This window comes from Giraffa tippelskirchi, chromosome 7, assembly GCF_054371585.1.
Source record: "Giraffa tippelskirchi isolate mGirTip1 chromosome 7, T2T-mGirTip1v1.2.pri, whole genome shotgun sequence".
Taxonomy (NCBI): Eukaryota; Metazoa; Chordata; class Mammalia; order Artiodactyla; family Giraffidae; genus Giraffa; species Giraffa tippelskirchi.
In genome coordinates, this window is record NC_137281.1 from 105,438,853 (window position 1) to 105,460,138 (window position 21,286).

A 21,286-nucleotide genomic window follows, 5' to 3' on the forward strand; every position below is an offset into this window, starting at 1 on the left:
CAGTCAAGTCCCAAATCAAAATTTTTATTACAGAGTATTTGAAAAAAAAAAAAAGTTTATCTCACTCAATCGTCTATTGACTGAGCTGCCCAGAGCATAGCATCTATACTGACTGTCTTAACTGAACCAAGTTAAACTAAGCAATATGAGAAAGCATCAGGAATAGGAGCTGGGTGACAGCCTAAAGTGCCTGCTTATTCTATTGCATTAGTCTTTTCTTTGCCATTTCTCTTGTGAAGGATTACTAGTACCTAATCTAGGCCTAAAGAGCAATAATTTATAAGACTTTCACTTGCAGAAAAGATTATAGTTAAAAAATTGCTATGAACTTTCTTCCTAGCCCACAAGAATAGACAAGGTATTTTTAAGTACACATAAATAATTTTCAGAAAGTTCTGAAAATAGATAGAAATGTTCAACATTCTTGAAAACACAGCAGCAAATTAATGTTAATTGTCTACCTGTAGAGATCAGATTCCAAAAGTGTCAGCTGACGTGCAATTTCTATTGGATGAAGTGTCATGAGATCAAATGTTTCAAACTGTCCCGGTCTGCTGATATGCCATTCAATTGGTGGAGGTGGACTTTCAAAGGTAATATTATGGCTTACACCATTTGCCTGAGCTTGTTTTTTCCTCTTGATGATCTTAGCAATTGACTCTACCCATTTCTTCATAGCTTTCCCTGGAAAAGGACACAAACAAAAAAAGCCCTTTACTTGACAAACATTAACTGCAAATATTCATATAATTTGTAAATTTCATCTACTTTCAACAATTATCAACTCACGGCCACTGTTTTACCTAATATCACTCATGTCCTCCCTCTACTCCTTATATTATTTCAAAGCAAATCGAAGGTGTAATATAATTTCATTCATATTTAAGTATGTATCTGAAAGTTAAAACTTAAAAAAAAAACCGACAATACCATTATCACATATAAAAATGACAATATCTTCTTAATATCATCAAATATTTAGTTAGTATTCACATTTCCCCGATTGTCTCAGGGAACCAACTGTCTTCCTACAGTTGGTTTGTAAGAAATAGGATCCAAACAAGATGTACACATTGCACTTAGTCAGTATGTCGCAAGACTCCATTAATCAACAGGTTCCTCTCTTATCTCTCATTTCTTTGGACAATTTATTTGTTGAAATTCAATCACTTGTGGTGTTTCCCAAGTCTAAATTTTGCCAATTCAATCTTTGTGGCGTCATCAGCCCTATTTCTCTGTCTCTGTATTTTCTGTAAATCAACATATACAGATTGATCTGGTCCAGGACAAACTTTAAACATGAATACTTCCAAGAATATTTCTGACAGGAGGCATAAAATGTCTTTTTATGATGTTACTGTGAGTTTGAGAAATGGTACTATGCTAATTCTGTCATTCCTTCTTCACTTATTAGTTGCAATGCTTCTACAAAACCTTTCCCTCTTATGACCCAGCAATTACCACTCCTAGGCATATACCCCGAGGAAACCAAAACTGAAAAAGACACATGCGCCCCAATGTTCAAGGCAGCACTACAACAGCTAGACATGAAAGCAACCTAGATGTCCATCAACAGATGACTGGACAAAGAAGCTGTGGTACATATATACAATGGAATACTACTCAGCCATAAAAAGGAACACATTCGAGTCAGTTCTAATAAGGTGGAGAACCTAGAGCCTATTATATAGAGTGAAGTAAGTCAGAAAGAGAAAAACAAATATTGTGTATTAACGCACATATATGGACTCTATAAAGAGAGTAATGATGAACCTATTCACAGGGCAGCAATGGAGACACATACAGAGATAAGACTTATGGACAAGGGGAGCAGGGGAGTGGAAGGAGAGGGTGAGATGAATGGAGAGAGTAGCATAGAAGCATATACACTAACATATGTAAAATAGGTAGCCAATGGAAATTTGCTGTATGACTCAGGGAACTCAAACTGGGGCTCTGCAGTAATCTAGAAGAGTGGGATGGGGAGGGAGATGGGCAGGTTAAACATGGAGGGGACATATGTACACCTATGGTTAATTAATGTTGATGTGTGACAGAGATCAAGCCAATATTATAAAGCAATCACCAATCAATTAAAAACAAATAAATTATTTTTTTAAATCTTCAAAAAAAACCTTTCCCTCATCAACTACTGAGTTATCTTGAGGAATAACTTGTATTGGAAAGGCCTTTAAACAAAACCATTTAATTATTTTATTCTAATATGTGTATTTTAGAAGCTTCTTATAGCAAATAAAATCTAGTGTCTTCATTAAGAACATTAAATTAAAAATCAACTTAGTACTATAAAGCACACATGATAAAAATGTGTTTTAAACATCTCAAAGTTGAAACAAAGGAATCATATTCTCTGTTTTAAGTAAAATTCACCTTAAAGAACAAGTAGGAGATGAAAGAAGCTATATTTAATTTACAACATTCCAATAGTTTTAATTAATGCCTTATACTATCAGGGAAAACATGAATTTTCTGGATTCAACAGCATGCATCTGATATGTTGCATATTTTGATACATAACATTTATTTGATGTTCACTGCCTCGAGTTTCATTTTATGGACTGTGCTCTGCAACTTCAGGTAGGAAACCCCTGTCTTTCAGGTGCCAAAAATATACCAAAAACTTTTCCAGGGGAAATAGATATTATTTAAGAAGCTGTTAGGGCTTTCCTCATAACTCAGTTGGTAAAGAATATATGCCTGCAATGCAGGAGACCTGGGTTCGATTCCTGGGTCGGGAAGATCCCCTGAAGAAGGAAATGGCAACCAACTCCAGTACTCTTGCCTGGAGAACTCCATGGATAGAGGAGTCTGGCAGGCTACAGTCCATGGGGTTGCAAGAGTTGGACACGACTTAGCGACTAAACCACCAATACCAAGAAGCTGTTAACCATTCAAAACTGAAGAATAAGATAAAGGAAAATAAATAGGTAAAATTACACAAATATTAGTTAAAGGAGTGGCAGCCATGAGATGAGATAAGGTTTTAAATTTACTAAAGAGGACTTTTGACTTCTTAAAAAAAAGATTTTCCTAAAAAACTTTAATACTTCAGGTGGTTCTCAACATATGTGAGAGCCTTAAAGTCTATAAAAATTATTCCAAATCTTACTTCTACTTTTTTAAAATGAAAAATAGTTTAGCTTCTTAAATTGAAAAGTCACATAAATTAAAAAAAAAAAAAGCCTCATGTGCAACAGAAGAGTCAATCAAATCTTTAAATAATATACCTCTTACACTTGAAATGAAGGATTCTAGTCTTTCGAGCAGCTCCAAGTCTCTTTCAAAGTCATAAAAATGGTGTTCAACCCAGTGCCGAAACACATTTAAGATCCTGACAAAATGAAAAGAAACACATTTTAGTAAAACTCAAGCATTCAATTATACTTCTTTCACTTCTCTAATGCCATGGTGACACTTTTATACACTGGGGCCAATATAAAACCCAAGAGTCTCTAATTTTATAAGCATGGAAAAGTACTTTGTCTTTTTTCATATGTAGAAAATTCATCCTCTATAATTACAAAAGCTACTTTTAAGTTCTTCAATTGTAAAAGGATTTCTTTGAAAGATCTAAAATTTGAAAACCAACTAAGATTTAGTGTATTTGGTTCTAAATTCAAGTGCTATCATCAAATTACCTGTATTTACAGGTAGGCTCACATTCTTTTACTTCAAAAGACAAAAGTATTTCTGACAGAGCTATTTTGTTTTACGCTGCTGCTGCTTAGTCACTTCAGTTGTGTTCAACTCGGTGCAACCCTATGGACTGCAGCCTGCCAGGCTCCTCTGTCCATGGGATTCTCTAGACAACAGTACTGGAGTGGGTTGCCATGCTCTCCTCCAGAAGATCTTCCCGACCCCGGGATCAAACCCAAGTCTCTTACATCTACCTGCACTGGCAGGCGGGTTCTTTACCACTAAGCGCCACCTGGGAAACCCATTTTGTTTTATAGTACCTCAAAAATAATTATTTATACCTTGCAAATAAAGATGTAAACAATCGACACATATATAACATTCCATTCTCCATCACAAAGATACAGTTAGTATATATTAATTTCATTAGCATTTTTCCTTCATTATTTCAATGAATGACTATTTCTACGTTATCTTCCCACCTATACCCTCCACAACCACCCAGTAACTGTCAGGCAATAGTTTTTTCCCCAGAGTAAGAAAATACTCTAAATTTCTAATGCTATCTGTAATAAAATAACCTTAAGTGCCTGGTTAGCTCACTGGCTTAAGGCATCTTCTTACACAAAGAATGACATACTAAAAGTTTGGCTAAGAGATATATAGTTGGAAGCATCATCATTCCTCTAAAACTGCATTTATTTGTGGCAATTATCCTTGAAAATAAACATTTATTATACTTAGTTTTAAAATTTCAGTTTACTGGTTAAAATTAATCAAGGAAACTTAACATTTACAGGAGAAATATTTCATCATATATAACTAATAAGATATCTCAGTTTTCTCATGGAAAAGGTTAGATAAAAGTTTTGATTTTCACTTGCACTATAAATAGGCCTAATCAAAGGAGCTTTCAATTTTCAATGCTCACTGAACATTGAAACAAACAAGCACTGGCTTAGGCAGTCAGATATGAGTTTGAACCCTGTCCTGTCACTCCTTTTATACGACCTATCTCAAACTACTTCATTCTGTTAACTTTCGATTTTCTCTTAAACAAAGTGAAAATAGTAACTATGAGGACAAAATAAAAAAGATAAAGCACTTAGGCACACAGAGTAACGTAACAACTGGCAGATGCTATTACTGAATACATTTTTAGAAATTACTACATAGATAACCAACAAGGACCAACTGTATAGCACTGGGAACTATGCTCATTATCTTGTAATAACCTATAATGGAAAACAATCTAAAAAAGATAACAAGTATATATAAAACTGAATCACTTTGCTGTACACCTGAAACTAACACAAGATTATAAATCAACTATACTTCAATAATTTTTTTTAAAGTCATGAAAAAAACAATTACTGAAATGACATTGTTTAGATAAGTAACATATATCGATATATCTTGTGGGAAAAGAGTGGGGAAAGAACTAGAACTTTCAGAAATATTATAAACAGAAAAAAGTCCAGGATGACTAAATGATTACACTGAGACAAAAATGAAATCAAAAGAGGACTGACAGTAGGCAAAATTCATATAAAATTAAAATATTTTTACTTATTAGGTACCCTAGCCTGTAAGCCATAACATATTGCCTGTGAGAGATATCTGATGTATATAACACAGTATATTTTAATAATTAAATTTCTTCAGGGAATTAAGAGTAGCTTCACATAGAAAGAACTTTAAAGTTTAACTGCTATGCAATTAATAATAATAACCTATATCTGAATTAAGAGGTAAAATTTTTTTGTGCTAACTATATACTGAAAATTGAATGACACATAAAAAATATAATATTCAGGCCAAACCTAAGTTGTACTGGTTGGACGTATTCCTTGCGAAACCTTTTAAGGTCTGTACTGATGGGCTGCTCGCCTTTTTCTAATGCCAATTTATCTGCTTCAGTAGGCTCTGGCTCTGGAATTTCAAATCTAAGAAGAAAAGCAAAATGAGAGAAATTTTTTGTTGTTCATACAGAAATGAGGATTTCAAATATAGCAGGAAAGATACTTTAACTAATAAGCAAACTTCTTTCCTACCATTTATGTGAAAAGTGAAACTACTGATAAACTTCTCTTAAAGTACTACATACTACAAAAAACTGCCCTTTAGCTATATAGTACTGAATACTTATATTCTTACTTTTATCAAAGTTTAATAACTAGCACTGACCAACGTAGAAGAGGTCAACGGAAAAGATCCAAGAAGACAATCAATAAAGAGTATGACCTCTTTAAAAACATAACAGAGGTATCTTATCTAATCCTGTCTTTAATATTTATTTTATTAAAATGAAAGTAAATGTAAGTTTCCTTAAATAAATGAATATAAATCCAAAGGAGGTCCCACATTGAATTTTAAATAGTATTTAGAAAACATAACTAAGTGGATAAAAAAAAAAAATCAAAGTTAAAAAAAAAAAACTTCCCCAACCATAGGAAATGTATCTAAAATATAATAATGGGGCTTCCCTGGTGGCTCAGACAGTGGTGAATCAGCCTGCAATGCAGGAGGCCAGGGTTTGATCTCTGGGTCAAGAAGATCCTCTGGAGAAGGTAACGGCAGCCCACTCCAGTATTCTTGCCTGGAAAATTCCATGGACAGAGGAGCCTGGTGGGCTACAGTCCGTGGGGTCACAAAGAGTCGAACACAACTGAGTGACTAACACTTTCACATAAATAATAATAATAATAATATATATATATATAATATATATGTGCATTCCTTATTTTGAACATGGAAAGGCAACCAAGGAAATCTTCATAGCACATTATACTGACTCACTCTGGTATAGTTAGCTCCATGGAACAACATAATTTTAGAGGTCCAGATAAAAATCTGGTAAAGTTTTAAAATATAAAACAAAATTATGTTGAAGCCCAAATACTACAGTTTAACCTATAAAGCATTTAAAGTACCACTAACATACTCAGTAAAAAAGAAAAAGTCAATTCAAAACTTAATTTTTAAAAATTACTCAATAAAGAAAATCTTAATATTTTAGGTCTAATAATGATATTGTGATTATGCTTTTAATAAGAATACTTATCTTTTAGAAATACTAACAGAAATAATTACAGACAAATATGTTGCCAAGGATTTACTTCAAAATAATCCTGGGACTAGGGTGTTCAAATAGCAGGGAAACAGATGAAATACAAGGAGATAATTATTGAAGTTGGATGATTGATAAATGGGGTTTATTAACAGAATATATTTTCTCTTGGATACATTTTGAAATTTTTCACAATAAAAAGTTTGTTTTAAAAGTAAAAAGCTTCTTTCAAGGAAGTATTATTTCATTGCATAGAAAAAAATTCATTAAAATTCCTATTTTTTATCCTATAAAAATGAGTCTTTCTGATTACCACTATAAATTTTGCTAGGATCTGAAAAGATCTGTTATAAACAGGGATTTTAGTAAGTATGCTACTTGAAGAGAATAATAATACTGCAAATTAAATGTTGAATAAATTATGTTCAAAAACTACCTGAGTACATACTAGGTACCTAGCACTTTGCAAGGTAAAAAAGTTAACTTTTTAAAAAATGTAAAAAGTGAAATAAATATTTTTCTTACCGTTCAATCAGTAAGCTTAGTAATTCCTGTGGTTTACAAAATGAACGATATGTAGTAAGAAAAGTACGAACAAAATTGGGATCTGAAAAGGTAGAGCACAGAACAGGTTGCATATTCAATTTACTCAGTTTAATTAATTCAAAGTAGGATATTTTGGAGGCCTGCCTTCCTTTTTCTTTTTTTTCTGGTTCCTCCCACTGTTGCTTTTCCTGCCAGTTGTGGTACCTCTTGATAAAGGATTGCTTCTTGATAAAGGGATGTTTTCAAATTCAAGATTCATGAATATAAAATTTTGATGAATATTTATTAATGAAGTTAACACTATATAGACATTTAATTAGGTATTTATTCCTATTGATTCTGCAGTATTCCTTTTAAATTTTAGAGGCAGTCCATTTTCTTCCTAGGCCCTAAGTGTTTCTGAACAATCTTGAAAAGGTTTTGGATCCTTTGCCCTATATAACCACCTGTAAAGAGCTTCACATACCTGCGTACATATGATATGTTAGCCTTTCAATTAATTTCACCACAGTTCCTCCTTTAATAATGGGGATTCCACTTCTACTCTGCAAGTTGTCTTCAAAAATAATGTTTTCCTCAGAGTCTTTTACCACAAAACGATACACTTCAGGACTTGGTAATCTCAATGGTTGTTCATTTTCTTCCTTCAATAATACTGAATCTAGCATTCGATCGAGAGTACTACGATACTGAAGGGAAATAAGTGCTGCCATCCAATTATTTTTCTCTTCAGCAGACTTAGCAGCATATATTATGCTGTTTTCATCTTTGGATACTAATTCAAAAGCATATTTGCACTCACAAGTATCTTCTTTATCACATATTTGTATTTTCCTCATGACAAATTTTTCTTTTAATCTGTATTCTGCACTACTGCATCCTGGAAGTCGTGACTGGCTGTGACTGGGTTTGCAGCTAATCATTAAGCCATCAAAGAGAAAAATATGCCGTTCATGTTTAGCACCAATTCTTGTCAATGGGCCTTCCATAATAAATTCATTACAACACTGTCCAATATCTTTGCCTTCCCATCCATCTATGTTTTTCTGAATTTCATTCATTTTTTTAATAGCCAGGTGCTTGCTTCTTAATTGACGATTATAAAAAGGGCAAACAGGATCCCTAAAAAACAACAAAAAACACAAAAAACAAGATAAATTTAGCTTGCCCAATGGCTAAGCAACCTTAACTGCCTGAAGTATAAACTACTTTAAATCAAGTGACAGAAATATTAAATAACTAAACACTGTTTTGCACACAGCATTTACTTTCTCCTAACTTTGCCATTAAATAATACATGCTTTAATTTCATTATTTGGAAAGAGAAATAGTAGAGACTTGATATGATTCTTGAGGTCCTAAGAATTAAAATGAAAATAATACTAAATTTCTTATATAAATGATATAAAAGTTATTAAATATATCTTTTAAAAATTTTATTAAATATGTCTTAACAATATGACAACACCAATTTTAAAAGGCTAAAGGGCAAAAGAAAAATGTAAAACAAAAACATAACTTTCAAGAATGCAACTATCACTGTAAGTAACACTTTAGAAAACCAGACATCAGATATAAGTGAAGTACTGCATAAGCATTCATATTTTCAACAGTGTGGAATTACCCAGGTCGGCGTCTAGGTGAATACTGCTTGTAAATTCGGTCCATACTACCTTGGAGGTTCATGAGAGCAGTGATAGCTTGGTTCAAACATTCTCTGTCTTCATGCTCTTCACTACATGTTTTCAATTGCTAAGAAAAACCAAACAGAAAAATTAAACCTGCATTGTTCAATTCTTTCCCTTTCTCATACTTAGAGGAAGCAGCAACAAATATTATGAACTCTTAAAGAATTTTAAAGTATACTTAATAAAAACAGCTATAATTTTATATAATTAGGTATACTTCCTGATCCTTCAAACCAGCTCTCTTTCTACATATGCAAATACAATACAGATATAAAGTACTATAACCACTGCAATCATAAAAACCAAAAAGTAAATTTCCATCTATTTCCAGAAAATGTCTTGAAAAAGACATTTTCTAGATATATAAAAATAGTTTAAAATATGCAAAACATGAGGCTTACAAGTTACTTTTATTTGTAACTATGAATAGAAAAAAGATAAACACATACTATTTCACATTCTCTAATGATTAAATTCTTAACTTTTAGAGATTTCTAAGAGCTTGCATATTTTTGTTACACAATAAAATCAAGTATGCTAACTTTAGCAATTCAATCTTTCATAAACTTTTCTACAAACAGCATCATACAAAGATTCAACTGACATTTTTTACAACATAAAATTCAACTATTCTAGTAAACATCAAGAATCCAACAAAATTAATATCCTATCTTACTAATCCTTAGAAATGACATTTATAATAACAAATTACATTATTAATCTTAACAACTCTGGCTTTATTTCATTTAAGCAAAAACTTCTCTTATAGTTCAGTCTCAAATGGAAGAAAATTCACCTTATAATAAATAATTCAGACTGGATGATGCTTCAGTGCTTTGTTTGATAGAAGAACTCCCAGAGGAGCATTATACAGAGATTATGTAGATACAAATACACATTTATATGAGAATATGGAAAAATTAAAATCGCTTCAGAAAATTTTTAAAAGTTTAAGTCTATTTCATGATCTTAAACTACCTCACTAGAAATTTGTGATAAACTTTCCTTATACTCCAAGAAAAATCTGAAAACCATTCAGCAATGGCTCCTCTTCCTCAGCAAGGAACTGAATGGATGCTGTTTGAGTACTAGGTCCATTACCTTTCACATATACGTCTAGAAATTATTCTCTATATGGAGCACAGACCCATTAGATATTTTTCAAGATACATATAGAAGTCTTGCTATCAAAGGTTTGCAATATAAATAATTTAAGTGACTATCATCATCTCTAGATTTAAGAAATAAATTGAAAAGATGAAGGGAAAAAGAGTTAAAAAAACCCCACAGGTTTAAAAAGTGATTAGCACTCAATCACTCTGACTTCTAAAGGTGAAAATTACTACCAAATCACTTCATTTTGCTGTCTGAAAGCTTCTTACAAAAAGATTCTTTTCAGCTCCATTCTAAAATGTTTCCCTAATTTGACACTGATGATACAAAATGCTTAATTACAGATTTTTTATTCTTACTGCTTCTGTTGATCCAAATTTCCAAATTATCACTAATAATGAGGTTCTACCAAAATGAGAACTGCTTTTCAATTTAGGTGTATGAGGATACTAAATTTCTACTGTAAATTTCATCTTCAGGTTGCTCAAACTCTTCCACACAAGTGGCCTTATCATTTCTACATATCTATGAATAATTTCAGGCTATCAAAGAGAAATAAAACTTCAGGATGTTTAAAGCATAGGATTTTCCAGTGATATAAGTATACAAAACAATGGCTTTCTTTGGCATAAAAACAGTCCAACAATTTGCTAAATTAAATAAACATTTCTTGAATTTTGGCAGTAAGATTCAAGAAACATCAGATTAATGAAAACCCAAGCTAATTCTCTACAGATATTTGAGAGAATGTATTCTTACCATGATGTAGAACCTGGGTCTCCCACATTGCAGGCAGACGCTTTACCGTCTGAGCCATCAGGGAAGTCAATGTAGAAATTACCATACTGAATTACCTTGCATGTAAGTCATGCTCTTTCACATTGATAGTGCTTTCTACATATCTGTCTCTGTTTCTCTTATCCACCTGGTGAATTTAGCCTCTGTGATACAGTTCAAATGCCTCCTCCTTAGGAAGCTCTTTCCTTTTTCCTCCCCCTTGAATTTTTTCCTTTGAAATAATATCAGATTTGTAGAAAAGTTATAAAAATAATGTAAGCAACTCTTGTTACTTGGAGTCACCGGTTTTTAACACTTACAGGAATCTACCAGCATATGCCAGAGACCTGGGTTTGATCCCTGGGTGGGGAAGATCCCCTGGAGGAGATCATGTCAACCCACTCCAGTATTCTTGCCTGGAGAATCCCATGGACAGAGGAACCTGGCAGGCTACAGTCCATAGGGTCACAAAGAGTAGAACATGACTGAGTGACTAACATTACTACTACTACCTCAAAGGCTATACCATTCTGTGTGTGAGTGTATGTGGCATTCTCCCCCTGAACTATCTGAGTAGTCTGTGATACAATTCTCTCAGTTCCTCGTTGAGGAAGGTGCTGTGCTTGCTATGCTTGGTTGCTCGATTGTGTCTGACTCCTTGTGACCCCATGGACTGTAGCCTGCCAGTCTGTCTATGGGGATTCTCCAGGCAAGAATACTGGAGTGAGTAGCCATGCCCTCCTCCAGGAGATCTTCCCAACTCAGGGATCAAACCCAGGTCTCCAGCCGTTGCTAAATGGGGCTCTGAGATTGTTCCTGGAACATCAGGGAAACTCAAATACATCACAAACTATTCTCAAATAGTGTCATTCCCCTTATTCCTTTGATATTTCAGCAGTGTGTCTTAGAACAAAAATTCTTTTACAATATAGTGATCAACTTCAGGAAACTTTTGCTTAATGTCCCAATCCTGTTCTTAGGTCAATCCCTCCCACCCCCACCCCACCCCAATACAGGATCCAATCAGTATGTACTTAGTTGTCATGTTTCTACTATCTCTTTTAATCTGTAATAGTCCCTCAGTATTTGTCCTTTATGGCTCCCTCAATTTAATAACACCAACATACCAGAACAGGAGGATAAATCCCAGCATACCCAACACTCATATACATCTTTTTCTAACTTTCCTAGACAGAGTTGGTAACTCTTGCTTCACTAATCCCACAGAATTACTTCTATTAGGCACTTATTATATTGTAATTATTTGTCTGACATTTATCTTTACTAAAACATGAACTCTTCAGCTTGGGGATATATTTTATTCATTTTTAGTACAGTACCCACAAATGGTAGGTACCCAAGAAGATAATGAGAATGAGTGACTGTTGTATAAATACTTAGAATTTTGTTAAGTGTTTCGACAAATAACAACAATGAACATTTATTAAGCTCTTGATAAAAAGCATTCTGTGCATGCTTTTATGCATTAGCTTATTTAATGCTTGTTACAACTCTGTAAGATAGGTACTATCATTATACATGTCACAGATGAAGAAACCGAGGCACTCAAGATGAATGGCAGAGTCTATATTCAAACCAAGAACTCAGATTCCAGGGCCCATCCTTTTTGCATGCCTCTCTCCAATGACACCAAACACAATTATGCAAAAAACTGAACTAGGCCAAATCTGGTGAATGAATTGAAGGGGATTCCCCTTTATCTTAAAAAGAAACTGGATAATTACCCAGTTTAAGAAATAAAATGAAGTGTGCTTTGGGAAAGAGATCAAAGAGAATGAAAATGAAAGTGAAAGAAAGTGAAGTCACTCAGTCGTGTCGGACTCTTTGCGACCCCATGGACTGTAGCCTATCAGGCTCCTCTGTCCATGGGATTTTCCAGGCAAGAATACTGGAGTGGGTTGCCATTTCCTTCTCCCAAAGAGAATAAATGCCCTTGCAATTTATGCTTAAACTAAGTAATAAAGGGGAAATAATCTTTCATTAATGTGTAGTACCTTATGAATTTGACTGAAGAATATATTCCTTGCTTACCTGATAAACACTATTCTCCTTAGTAGCATATATGTGTATCCTGCCTGAGATTTTATACTTTATGTAAGTTTTTTCTTAACTCTAAGACTTCACTGAAACTCTTGAATTTCTATAAACTGCTGTATCAATTTGGGATATGGGCTCATTTATGTTCAACTCTTTGTGACCCCATGGACTGTACGATTTTCCAGGAAAGAATAGTGGAGTGGGTTGCCATTTCCTCCTCCAGGGGATCTTCCGGACCCAAGGATCGAACCCGCGTCTCCTGCATTGCCAGGTGAATTCTTACCACTGAGCCATCTGGGAAGCCCATCTATTATAGATATATGTGTCTAAGACAGGAGAAATTATACTAAATTATTCATAATTTAGTATAATTTATCTCTAATTTATTATGCTGGGAGTTCAGTTTAGATGTGAAATAATATATGTGATCAATTCTCTTTTGGTAATAATAAACTTCTCTATAGATTTTCATAAAAATAGGATTTTAGAAATTTGGTGGGAAATTCAACTCAACAAAACCTGTTACTTCTCTTTATTCTCTTTTTAAGAATGTGCATTATCTTCCTTCAGATATCTTTGAGTGATGTGTCAGTACTGAAAGAGTAAATATTACATAGTAAAATATTCTCACATATTTTTTTCAAGAGTCAGAACATTTCTTTTAATGGACATTATCTCAACGTCTTGATGTTATAAATACACTTACACACATACACACACAGGAATGCTTTTTTGTCACTTTCTGTGTTAGTGACAACGTAATTGTTACATAATGTTAACAATTAGGGAATCTAGATGAAGGGAGCATACTATTTTTGTAACTTTTTCCCTATATTTTTCAAAGTAAAAGGCTAAAAAAAAATATTACCTAAAGAAACATTTTCAATTGTTTCACTGAAATATTGGCTTATCTTTCCCAATGAACTTCATTAAAGTTATTAATAATAGGTCTTCCTGTTAAGCTTCAAATTAAGATAGATTAAGTTCTCTTCAGAGGAAAATATTTATTCTTTCCATTACTAAACTTCCAGGGGATGACCAGAGTAGGAAAGTAGAAGAATGTTACTTGGATTTGAAAAAATCAATTCTGAACTGAGAGTTGATATGTTCCTAGTAACAGAAGGATAAACAGATTTTTTTCTTAGACTATAATAAGTATATTATAAAGATGCTTATACATCAGGAAATGAATTTGTGATTTCTGTTTCCTCTTACATAAGGGTTAGAATACATATTAAGGGAAAAAATTTAAAATTTATCTGAGAAAAATAAGAAAATGAAAGTAGTTTATGATTAACCTCAGAGGGGCTTAAATTGGAAAAGAACAAAAAAAGAATCATATTACCTATAACATGAACTTTAAAGTATTGCTAGAAATAATAATAATCCAACAACAAAATAATACTATTTTACAAGTGTAAAATAATTTTAGGAAACCTATATATGATATCCTATAATTTCTCATTATGTAGCTGTCTGTTTTGGTTATCATAAATTCTGACTCTGGGAAGTAAAACTCAAATAATATTTAAACATTATGTCCATAAATAAATCTCCCTTGGTATATGACCAAGGTAAATATTTCAAATTAAAACTGGCTTAAAACTGCTCCAGGACAGTGTTTTCTATTGCCAAAGGAACATGACAGCCTTAAGCTACACTGGTTGAGCCTTCTTTCCTATGGATCTCATCCCAAAGTAAGCTCAATATGAAATCAAAGTTCTTTTGGATGACTGCTTGAGTCAAACAGTATCACAAAAAAAAATCACCAGAATGGGAGACAGTATTTGCAAATGACACATTCAAGAAGGTTCAGTATTAATATTCAGAATATATACAGAACTCCTATAAAACCACCACAAAAATATTTACAAATAACCCAAATAAAAAGTGGGCAAAGGACTTGAATAGACATTTCTTCAAAGAAGATACATAAATGGTCAAAAAGCAAATAAAAGGATGCTCACTGTCACAAATAGGGACATACAAGTCAAAACCATGAGATACCATCTCACATCCATTGGGAAGGCTATTATCAAAAAATAAAAATATAGACAATAACAAGTGCTGGCAAGGAAGTGGAGAAACTGTAACTAGTGTGTGCTATTGGTGGAAATGTAAAATAGTATAAAGTTACTATGGAACATCATACAATGCTTCCTCAAAAAATTAAAAACAGAATTACCCTACGATGCAGCAATTTCACTTCTGGCTATATATCCAAAGAATTGAAAACAGTCTTGATGACATATTTGTTCACGGCAGTATTATTTACAATAGCCAAAAAGTAGAAGCAATCCAAGTGTCCAACAACACTGGGTGTGTAACAATATACTTAACACTACTGAACTATATGCTTAAAATGGTTAAGATGGTAAATTTCATGTTTGATCACAATTAAAAAATAGTAAAATATTATTAAAAGGAACATTATCATAGTCAGAACAAATATAAAAGTAAAAAGTAGTTTCTTATCTGATCATGTGATAATTCTCTTTGCTTATGTCTAGAATTAGTCCTTATTTTGGTTTTTTAAAATATATGTCATAATGTACTGAATTATGAAATGAATGCATCCTTTTTTAAAAAAAGAAACAGAACAGAATATAACAGAATATAGGGTGTGAATATATTGCATGAAATGCTGAGTAGCATTTCAAAAACCTTTTTGCTTTGTGTGTGTGTGTGTGTTTGTATAGCATTATCATGATGTTAAATCTATTTCTTACTATGGATCATTCCCACTGTATAACATACAGACTGATTCCCACAGGACAATAATGCTATAAATAAGTGGGTCACTTTCTAGAATACCTAGGCCCTTCTGATCTCACTTATTGAGTCATATACTTACCAAGAATCAGTAGTAAATGTTTCCAAATATGAATGACAGTTGTGCTTATGTTGTAATTACATAATTCAATAACTATAAAAGCTAAAGAAATATGACTATAAAAATATTTAAATGAAAACTCAAACCTAATAACTTTAAAGGCAAGTCTTTTTTAAAAGATATAGGGAGGGTAATCATAAAAGATTTGGAAAAATTATAAAAATTTAGATTTCTGCAATCAGATTGCTTTACAAGGATCTTCAAGGTTATGTACCATCTAAAAGAAATGGAAAATAGAAATTATAGAGATATTTTTTGTGACTTAAGCAAGATTCATACTCAAAGAAAAGGTTTTACCCTTACTCAACAGATTAGCATATAAATATATACAAATGTTCATCTCTAGGGGTTTTGTGTGTATTTATTAAAATGATTATGATTGATAATTAAAATGATTTATGATTCTTCAGTTCATTTTCAATTAACTGACCAACTACTAGTCCCAATCACAATGGCTAAAAATACTTGGAGTCCAGTAATTAATTGGTAGTAAAAGTAGCTGTGGCATTAGGATGAATCAGGCCGTTATAGTCAATGTCTGATTTTAGATTCAGACCTTAGAGATTTTAAAACCAATCATCTATTATAGTTAAGTTGGGATTTTTAAATGTTGGCAAATATTAGAAGGCAACTATAAAACTTATGATAGGACTTCCAATTAGACATGAACATTCTCTAAAAACTTTTAGGAATCTAAATATACATCTGTGGCTGCTAATATATTATTCATGCGAAGCCTACAATCCTTTCTATGAGTTCTTTATGGATCCATTAGTCTCCATGGAGATAAACAAAATCAAGTTGTTCATCTATTTGTGTACAAAAGCTAGCAGAGCTCCAGTATCACACATTATGGGTAGTAAGACTCCATAAGAAAAGAATTCTTGAGGTAGGTATTCATTGTTGTCGCTGTTTAGTCGCTAAGTCCTGTCTGACTTTTGCAACCCTATGGACTGTAGCCCACCAGGCTTCACTGTCCATGGAATTTCCCAGGCAAGAATACTGGGGTGGGTTGTCATTTCCTTCTCCAGGGGATATTCCTCATGAAGGGATCAAACCTGCATCTCCTGCCTTGGCAGGTGGGTTCTTTACCACTGAGCTATCAGGGAAGCCAAGATCTTCATTAGAAATCATCTAAAGATTTCTTTGCCTTGATGTCTATGAATTATAGTTATTCTGGCTTTTATTTTAAATATTACTAATGAGTTAGATGGAAAAGTTAGAACAGGCTGTCTAAACCAACAACTTGGTATAGATACAGTGTCTATATATAGACAAAGATAGTATACTCTATATACACAGAGATATATCTATATAGTAGTGTTTAAGGCTTTAAAGAATGAATAATAAAGAGAAACCACACATGATCTCATCAGTGAAACTAAACTCTTAGAAATATGGAATATATTCAGTTTTAGTTGATGCACAACAATAAGAAGAACAATCAGAAAAATTGCAAAGACAAGTCACAGAAGATATTTACAATGGCAAAAGACTCGAACGATCCTATAACAAGTTATTCAAAAGGCCAATCAACATATGTCCAAGCACATTAATAATCAAGAAAATATAAAATAAAAATATTAGTTACCATTATAAATAGATCATATGATAGAAAATCTTAAATATGAAAAATGCATAAAGAGAGACTTCATGTATCCTGGCAGGAGTATAAACTGTATAACTGGAAAACTTTCCACTTTGGAAAAATGCCTGACCTCATCTATTAAATCTGAAAACATGCACACCTTAGGACCAAGCAATTCTAACCCTGAGTACACAGTCTAGAGAGACAAAATGCACGCACACATGTACCAAGAGATAGAAAAAAGAATATCCATAGAAGTGTTATCAATAATAGCAAAAAAACTGTTGTTCAGCCAGAAAACAGTAAATAAATCATGGTTTATCCAAACAATGGAAGAAAATTAAATTAGAAAACATAAAATAACAGCAATGAATCTTATGTTGTGTTAGTCACTCAGTCATGTACAACTCTTTGTGACCCCATGAACTGTAGCCCATCAGGCTCTGCTGTCCATGGGATCAATGAATCTTACAAATATCAATGTAACTTTGAGAGAAGATAAAAGACACGAAATAATATAATAATGTGATCTAACTGATAAAAAGCTCAGAAACATGCTACAAATATTTTTCCTGACATATACAAAGGTGGTCAAACTGTAAAGAAAAGCAAAAAAGTAACTGCCATTAAAGTCAGAGCAGTGACTTACCTCTAGTGTGCTTATACATTAATTTATTATAAAGCATGTTTACATTTTTCTCTAAGTATATATCATAATAAAGTTTATACTACATATTAGACCCTTAGAAATTCAGTATATTTTTATGTGTACTGATATTTAAAAAAGAGTTCAAGTTTTATCACAATTTTAATTTTTAATTTATTACTTGGGTTCTACCTACTACATTGCATGGACAAAAGGTATCAACTTTAAACGTGTTTTTCTTGACAAGTTATATATGACAGAAGTTTAGAACAATGTTATACATAAAGGTTATTAATTACCTTTATAAAATATGAAGTTAAACCATTGTTGCTGTGTGTCTCCAAAAATTAATTTTTAGAAAGTCAACTTTCTAATGTTATTACTTTGAGAACTTATATTATCAAGTGATGGATAAAGATACATTTTCCCCTATCTACAACTTGGAAATTATATGAATATAAAAAATAAAGGCATTTCTCTATGGTCCATGGGAAGTAGGAAGACATTTAAGATACTTTCTTTTTATGAATAAAAACTATTAAAACTAACATCAGATAAAAAGTTTTTCAGTCTCATAAATCTAAGTATTTCTTTTTGTTCAGAAAACTTTTATCTTACCTTTAATAATTCAAAATAGTGCCAACAATGATATACTGGCACCAGCATAAGGCGTGGAAGGACATAACGAACTGCCTCTTTAAAACCATCAGCAATGGACTGCAAAGTGAAAAGACAAAACAGTATATCTCTGATCTAAAGGTTATGTAAACAGCAGTACCTAACAGAAGTAGTTTTTAAGAATACAAGATACAGGGAACTCTTTGGCAGTCCAGTGGTTAGGACTCGCCACTTTAACTTCTGGAGCCTCGGTTTCAGTCTCTGGTGGGGGAACTAAGATCCCACAAGCTGCTAGGATCCCAGCAGCCGCACACAACTTAGCAACAACAATAACAACTTACGCTAAACAACAATAATAACAACTTAGACTAAACAACAGCAACATAAGGGTACAGATATCTTCAATGGAACTAGTTTCTAGTCTAACCTCATTTGTGTTTTGGGCATGACTTAAAAAAAAAAAAAACAAGACAGAGATGTATCAAAACTATAATGAAAGCGTTCTATATTGAAATCGAAGTGCTATAAATCAAGTTTTTTCCTTCTTTAAGTTATCAGATAATTAAATATATACATTTCATCTTTCATGGCTAATATAACTTTAACAATAGTCTTCTCAGCTTTTTTTCCAAAAGTTTTGGGTTCCACATACCATAAAGGAATTCTGAAAAGCTACACATCTTCTCACAGATTTTTATGTCGCTTATACTCAAAATGTTTTAAGTTTAAGTAGTTACAAAGAATGTGTTTGGGGGGATGCTGTACATTGCAGATGTGATTTAAACCTCTTTCACCAAACAACGACCAAATAAATTTCAGATTTAGCTCATTTAACTTAAGAAAAATGCTGTCATATAACTTAATTGATACAGCCAATCTTCACTATCAAAATAAACAGCCAGAGCAGACTAAATTTCCACAACAGGTCTAACTTCACTCTTAAATTGAAATACACATGTTAATATCACAGTCTTAAGTATAGGAAGCACCTGAAAGAAACTATAACTGCTTCTAACATAGCATGTTCAAGTATGAGAACTTTACAAGCCTCCCCTCTCCTTTATCATAATGGAATCAGTGAATTAAAATGGATGGGAATGGGTGAATTTAATTCAGATGACCATTATATCTACTACTGTGGGCAAGAATCCCTCAGAAGAAATGGAGTAGCCATCACAGTCAACAAAAGAGTCCAAAATGCAGTTCTTGGCTGCAACCTTAAAAACATCAGAATGATCTCAGTTTGTTTCCAAGGCAAACCATTCAACATCCCAGTAATCCAAGTCCATGCCCCAGCCACCCAAACTGAAGAAGCTGAAGGTGATCAGAAGACCTAGAAGACCTCCTAGAACACCAAAAACACATGTCCTTTTCATCATAAGGGATTGGGATGCAAAAGTAGGAAGTCAAGAGATACCTGGAGTAACAGGCAAGTTTGGCCTTAGAGTACAAAATGAAGCAGGGCAAAGGCTAACAGATTTCTGACAAGAGAACTCACTGGTCATAGCAAACACCCTTTTTCAACAACACAAGAGATCACTTTACACATGGACATCACTAAATAGTCAATACCGAAATCACATTGATTACAGTGTAGCCGAAGATGGAGAAGCTGTATACAGTCAGCAAAAACAAGACTGGGAGCTGACTGTGGCTCAGATCATCAGCTCTTCATAGCAAAATTCATGGTTAAACTGAAGAAAGCAGAGAAAACCACTAGGCCAGTTATGACTTAAATAAAACCATCTATGAATATACATGGGAAGTGATGAAGAGATTCACGGTATCAGATCTAGATATCAAGGGAACATAAACCCATGGCTGATTCATATCAATATCAATGTATGGCAAACACCACTACAATATTGTAAAGTAATTAACCTCCAACTAAAATAAATAAATTAATAAAAAAAAAAAAAGAGGTGGCAAGAATACACAGAAGAACTGTACAAAAAAGATCTTCATGACCCAGATAACCACGATGGTGTGATCACTCACCTAGAGCCAGACATCCTGGAATGTGAAGTCAAGGGGGCCTTAGGAAGCATCGCTACAAACAAAGCTAGTGGAGGTGATGGAATTCCAGTTGAGCTATTTCAAATCCTAAAAGATGATGCTGTGAAAGTGCTGCACTCTATATGCCAGCAAATTTGGAAAACTCAGCAGTGGCCTCAGGACTGGAAAAGGTCAGTTTTCATTCCAATCCCAAAGAAAGGCAATGCCAAAGAATTTTCAAAGAATGTTCAAATTGTACCGTACAACTGTACTCATCTCACACGCTAGCAAAGCAATGCTCAAAATTCTCCAAGCCAGGCCTCAACAGTATGTGAACTGTGAACTTCCAGATGTTCAAGCTGGTTTTAGAAAAGGCAGAGGAACCAGAGATCAAATTGTCAACATCCGCTGGATTATCGAAAAAGCAAGGGAGTTCCAGAAAAACATCTACTTTTCCTTTATTGACAATGCCAAAGCCTTTGATTGTGTGGATCACAACAGACTGCGGAAAATTCTGAAAGAGATGGGAATAGCAGACAAGGGAATACCTTACCTGCCTCCTGAGAAATCTGTATGGAAGTCAAGAAGCAACAGTTAGAACTGGATATGGAAGAACAGACTGGTTCCAAATAGGAAA

General features: G+C 33.3%; 1 protein-coding gene across 14 annotated transcripts in view; it reads right to left on the reverse strand.

The window, feature by feature from the left end:
- The window catches only part of SOS2 (SOS Ras/Rho guanine nucleotide exchange factor 2), a 95,983-nt gene that overhangs the window by 25,087 nt on the left and 49,610 nt on the right, over positions 1–21,286 (reverse strand). For 13 of the 14 annotated variants that reach the window (XR_014059884.1, XR_014059882.1, XR_014059885.1 and 10 more), the window contains exons 8-14: positions 18,655–18,753; positions 8,898–9,025; positions 7,740–8,395; positions 7,253–7,334; positions 5,481–5,603; positions 3,249–3,352; positions 462–684 (exon numbers count right to left, since the gene is read on the reverse strand). Coding sequence is in view for 10 of the 14 variants with exons in the window: in XM_081511274.1 (XP_081367400.1) it covers positions 462–684; positions 3,249–3,352; positions 5,481–5,603; positions 7,253–7,334; positions 7,740–8,395; positions 8,898–9,025; positions 18,655–18,753 (1,415 nt within the window). In the remaining 4 variants the exon portion in view is untranslated. The remainder of the gene's footprint in view (positions 1–461; positions 685–3,248; positions 3,353–5,480; positions 5,604–7,252; positions 7,335–7,739; positions 8,396–8,897; positions 9,026–18,654; positions 18,754–21,286) is intronic. The other variant, XM_081511275.1, reaches the window with a different exon arrangement.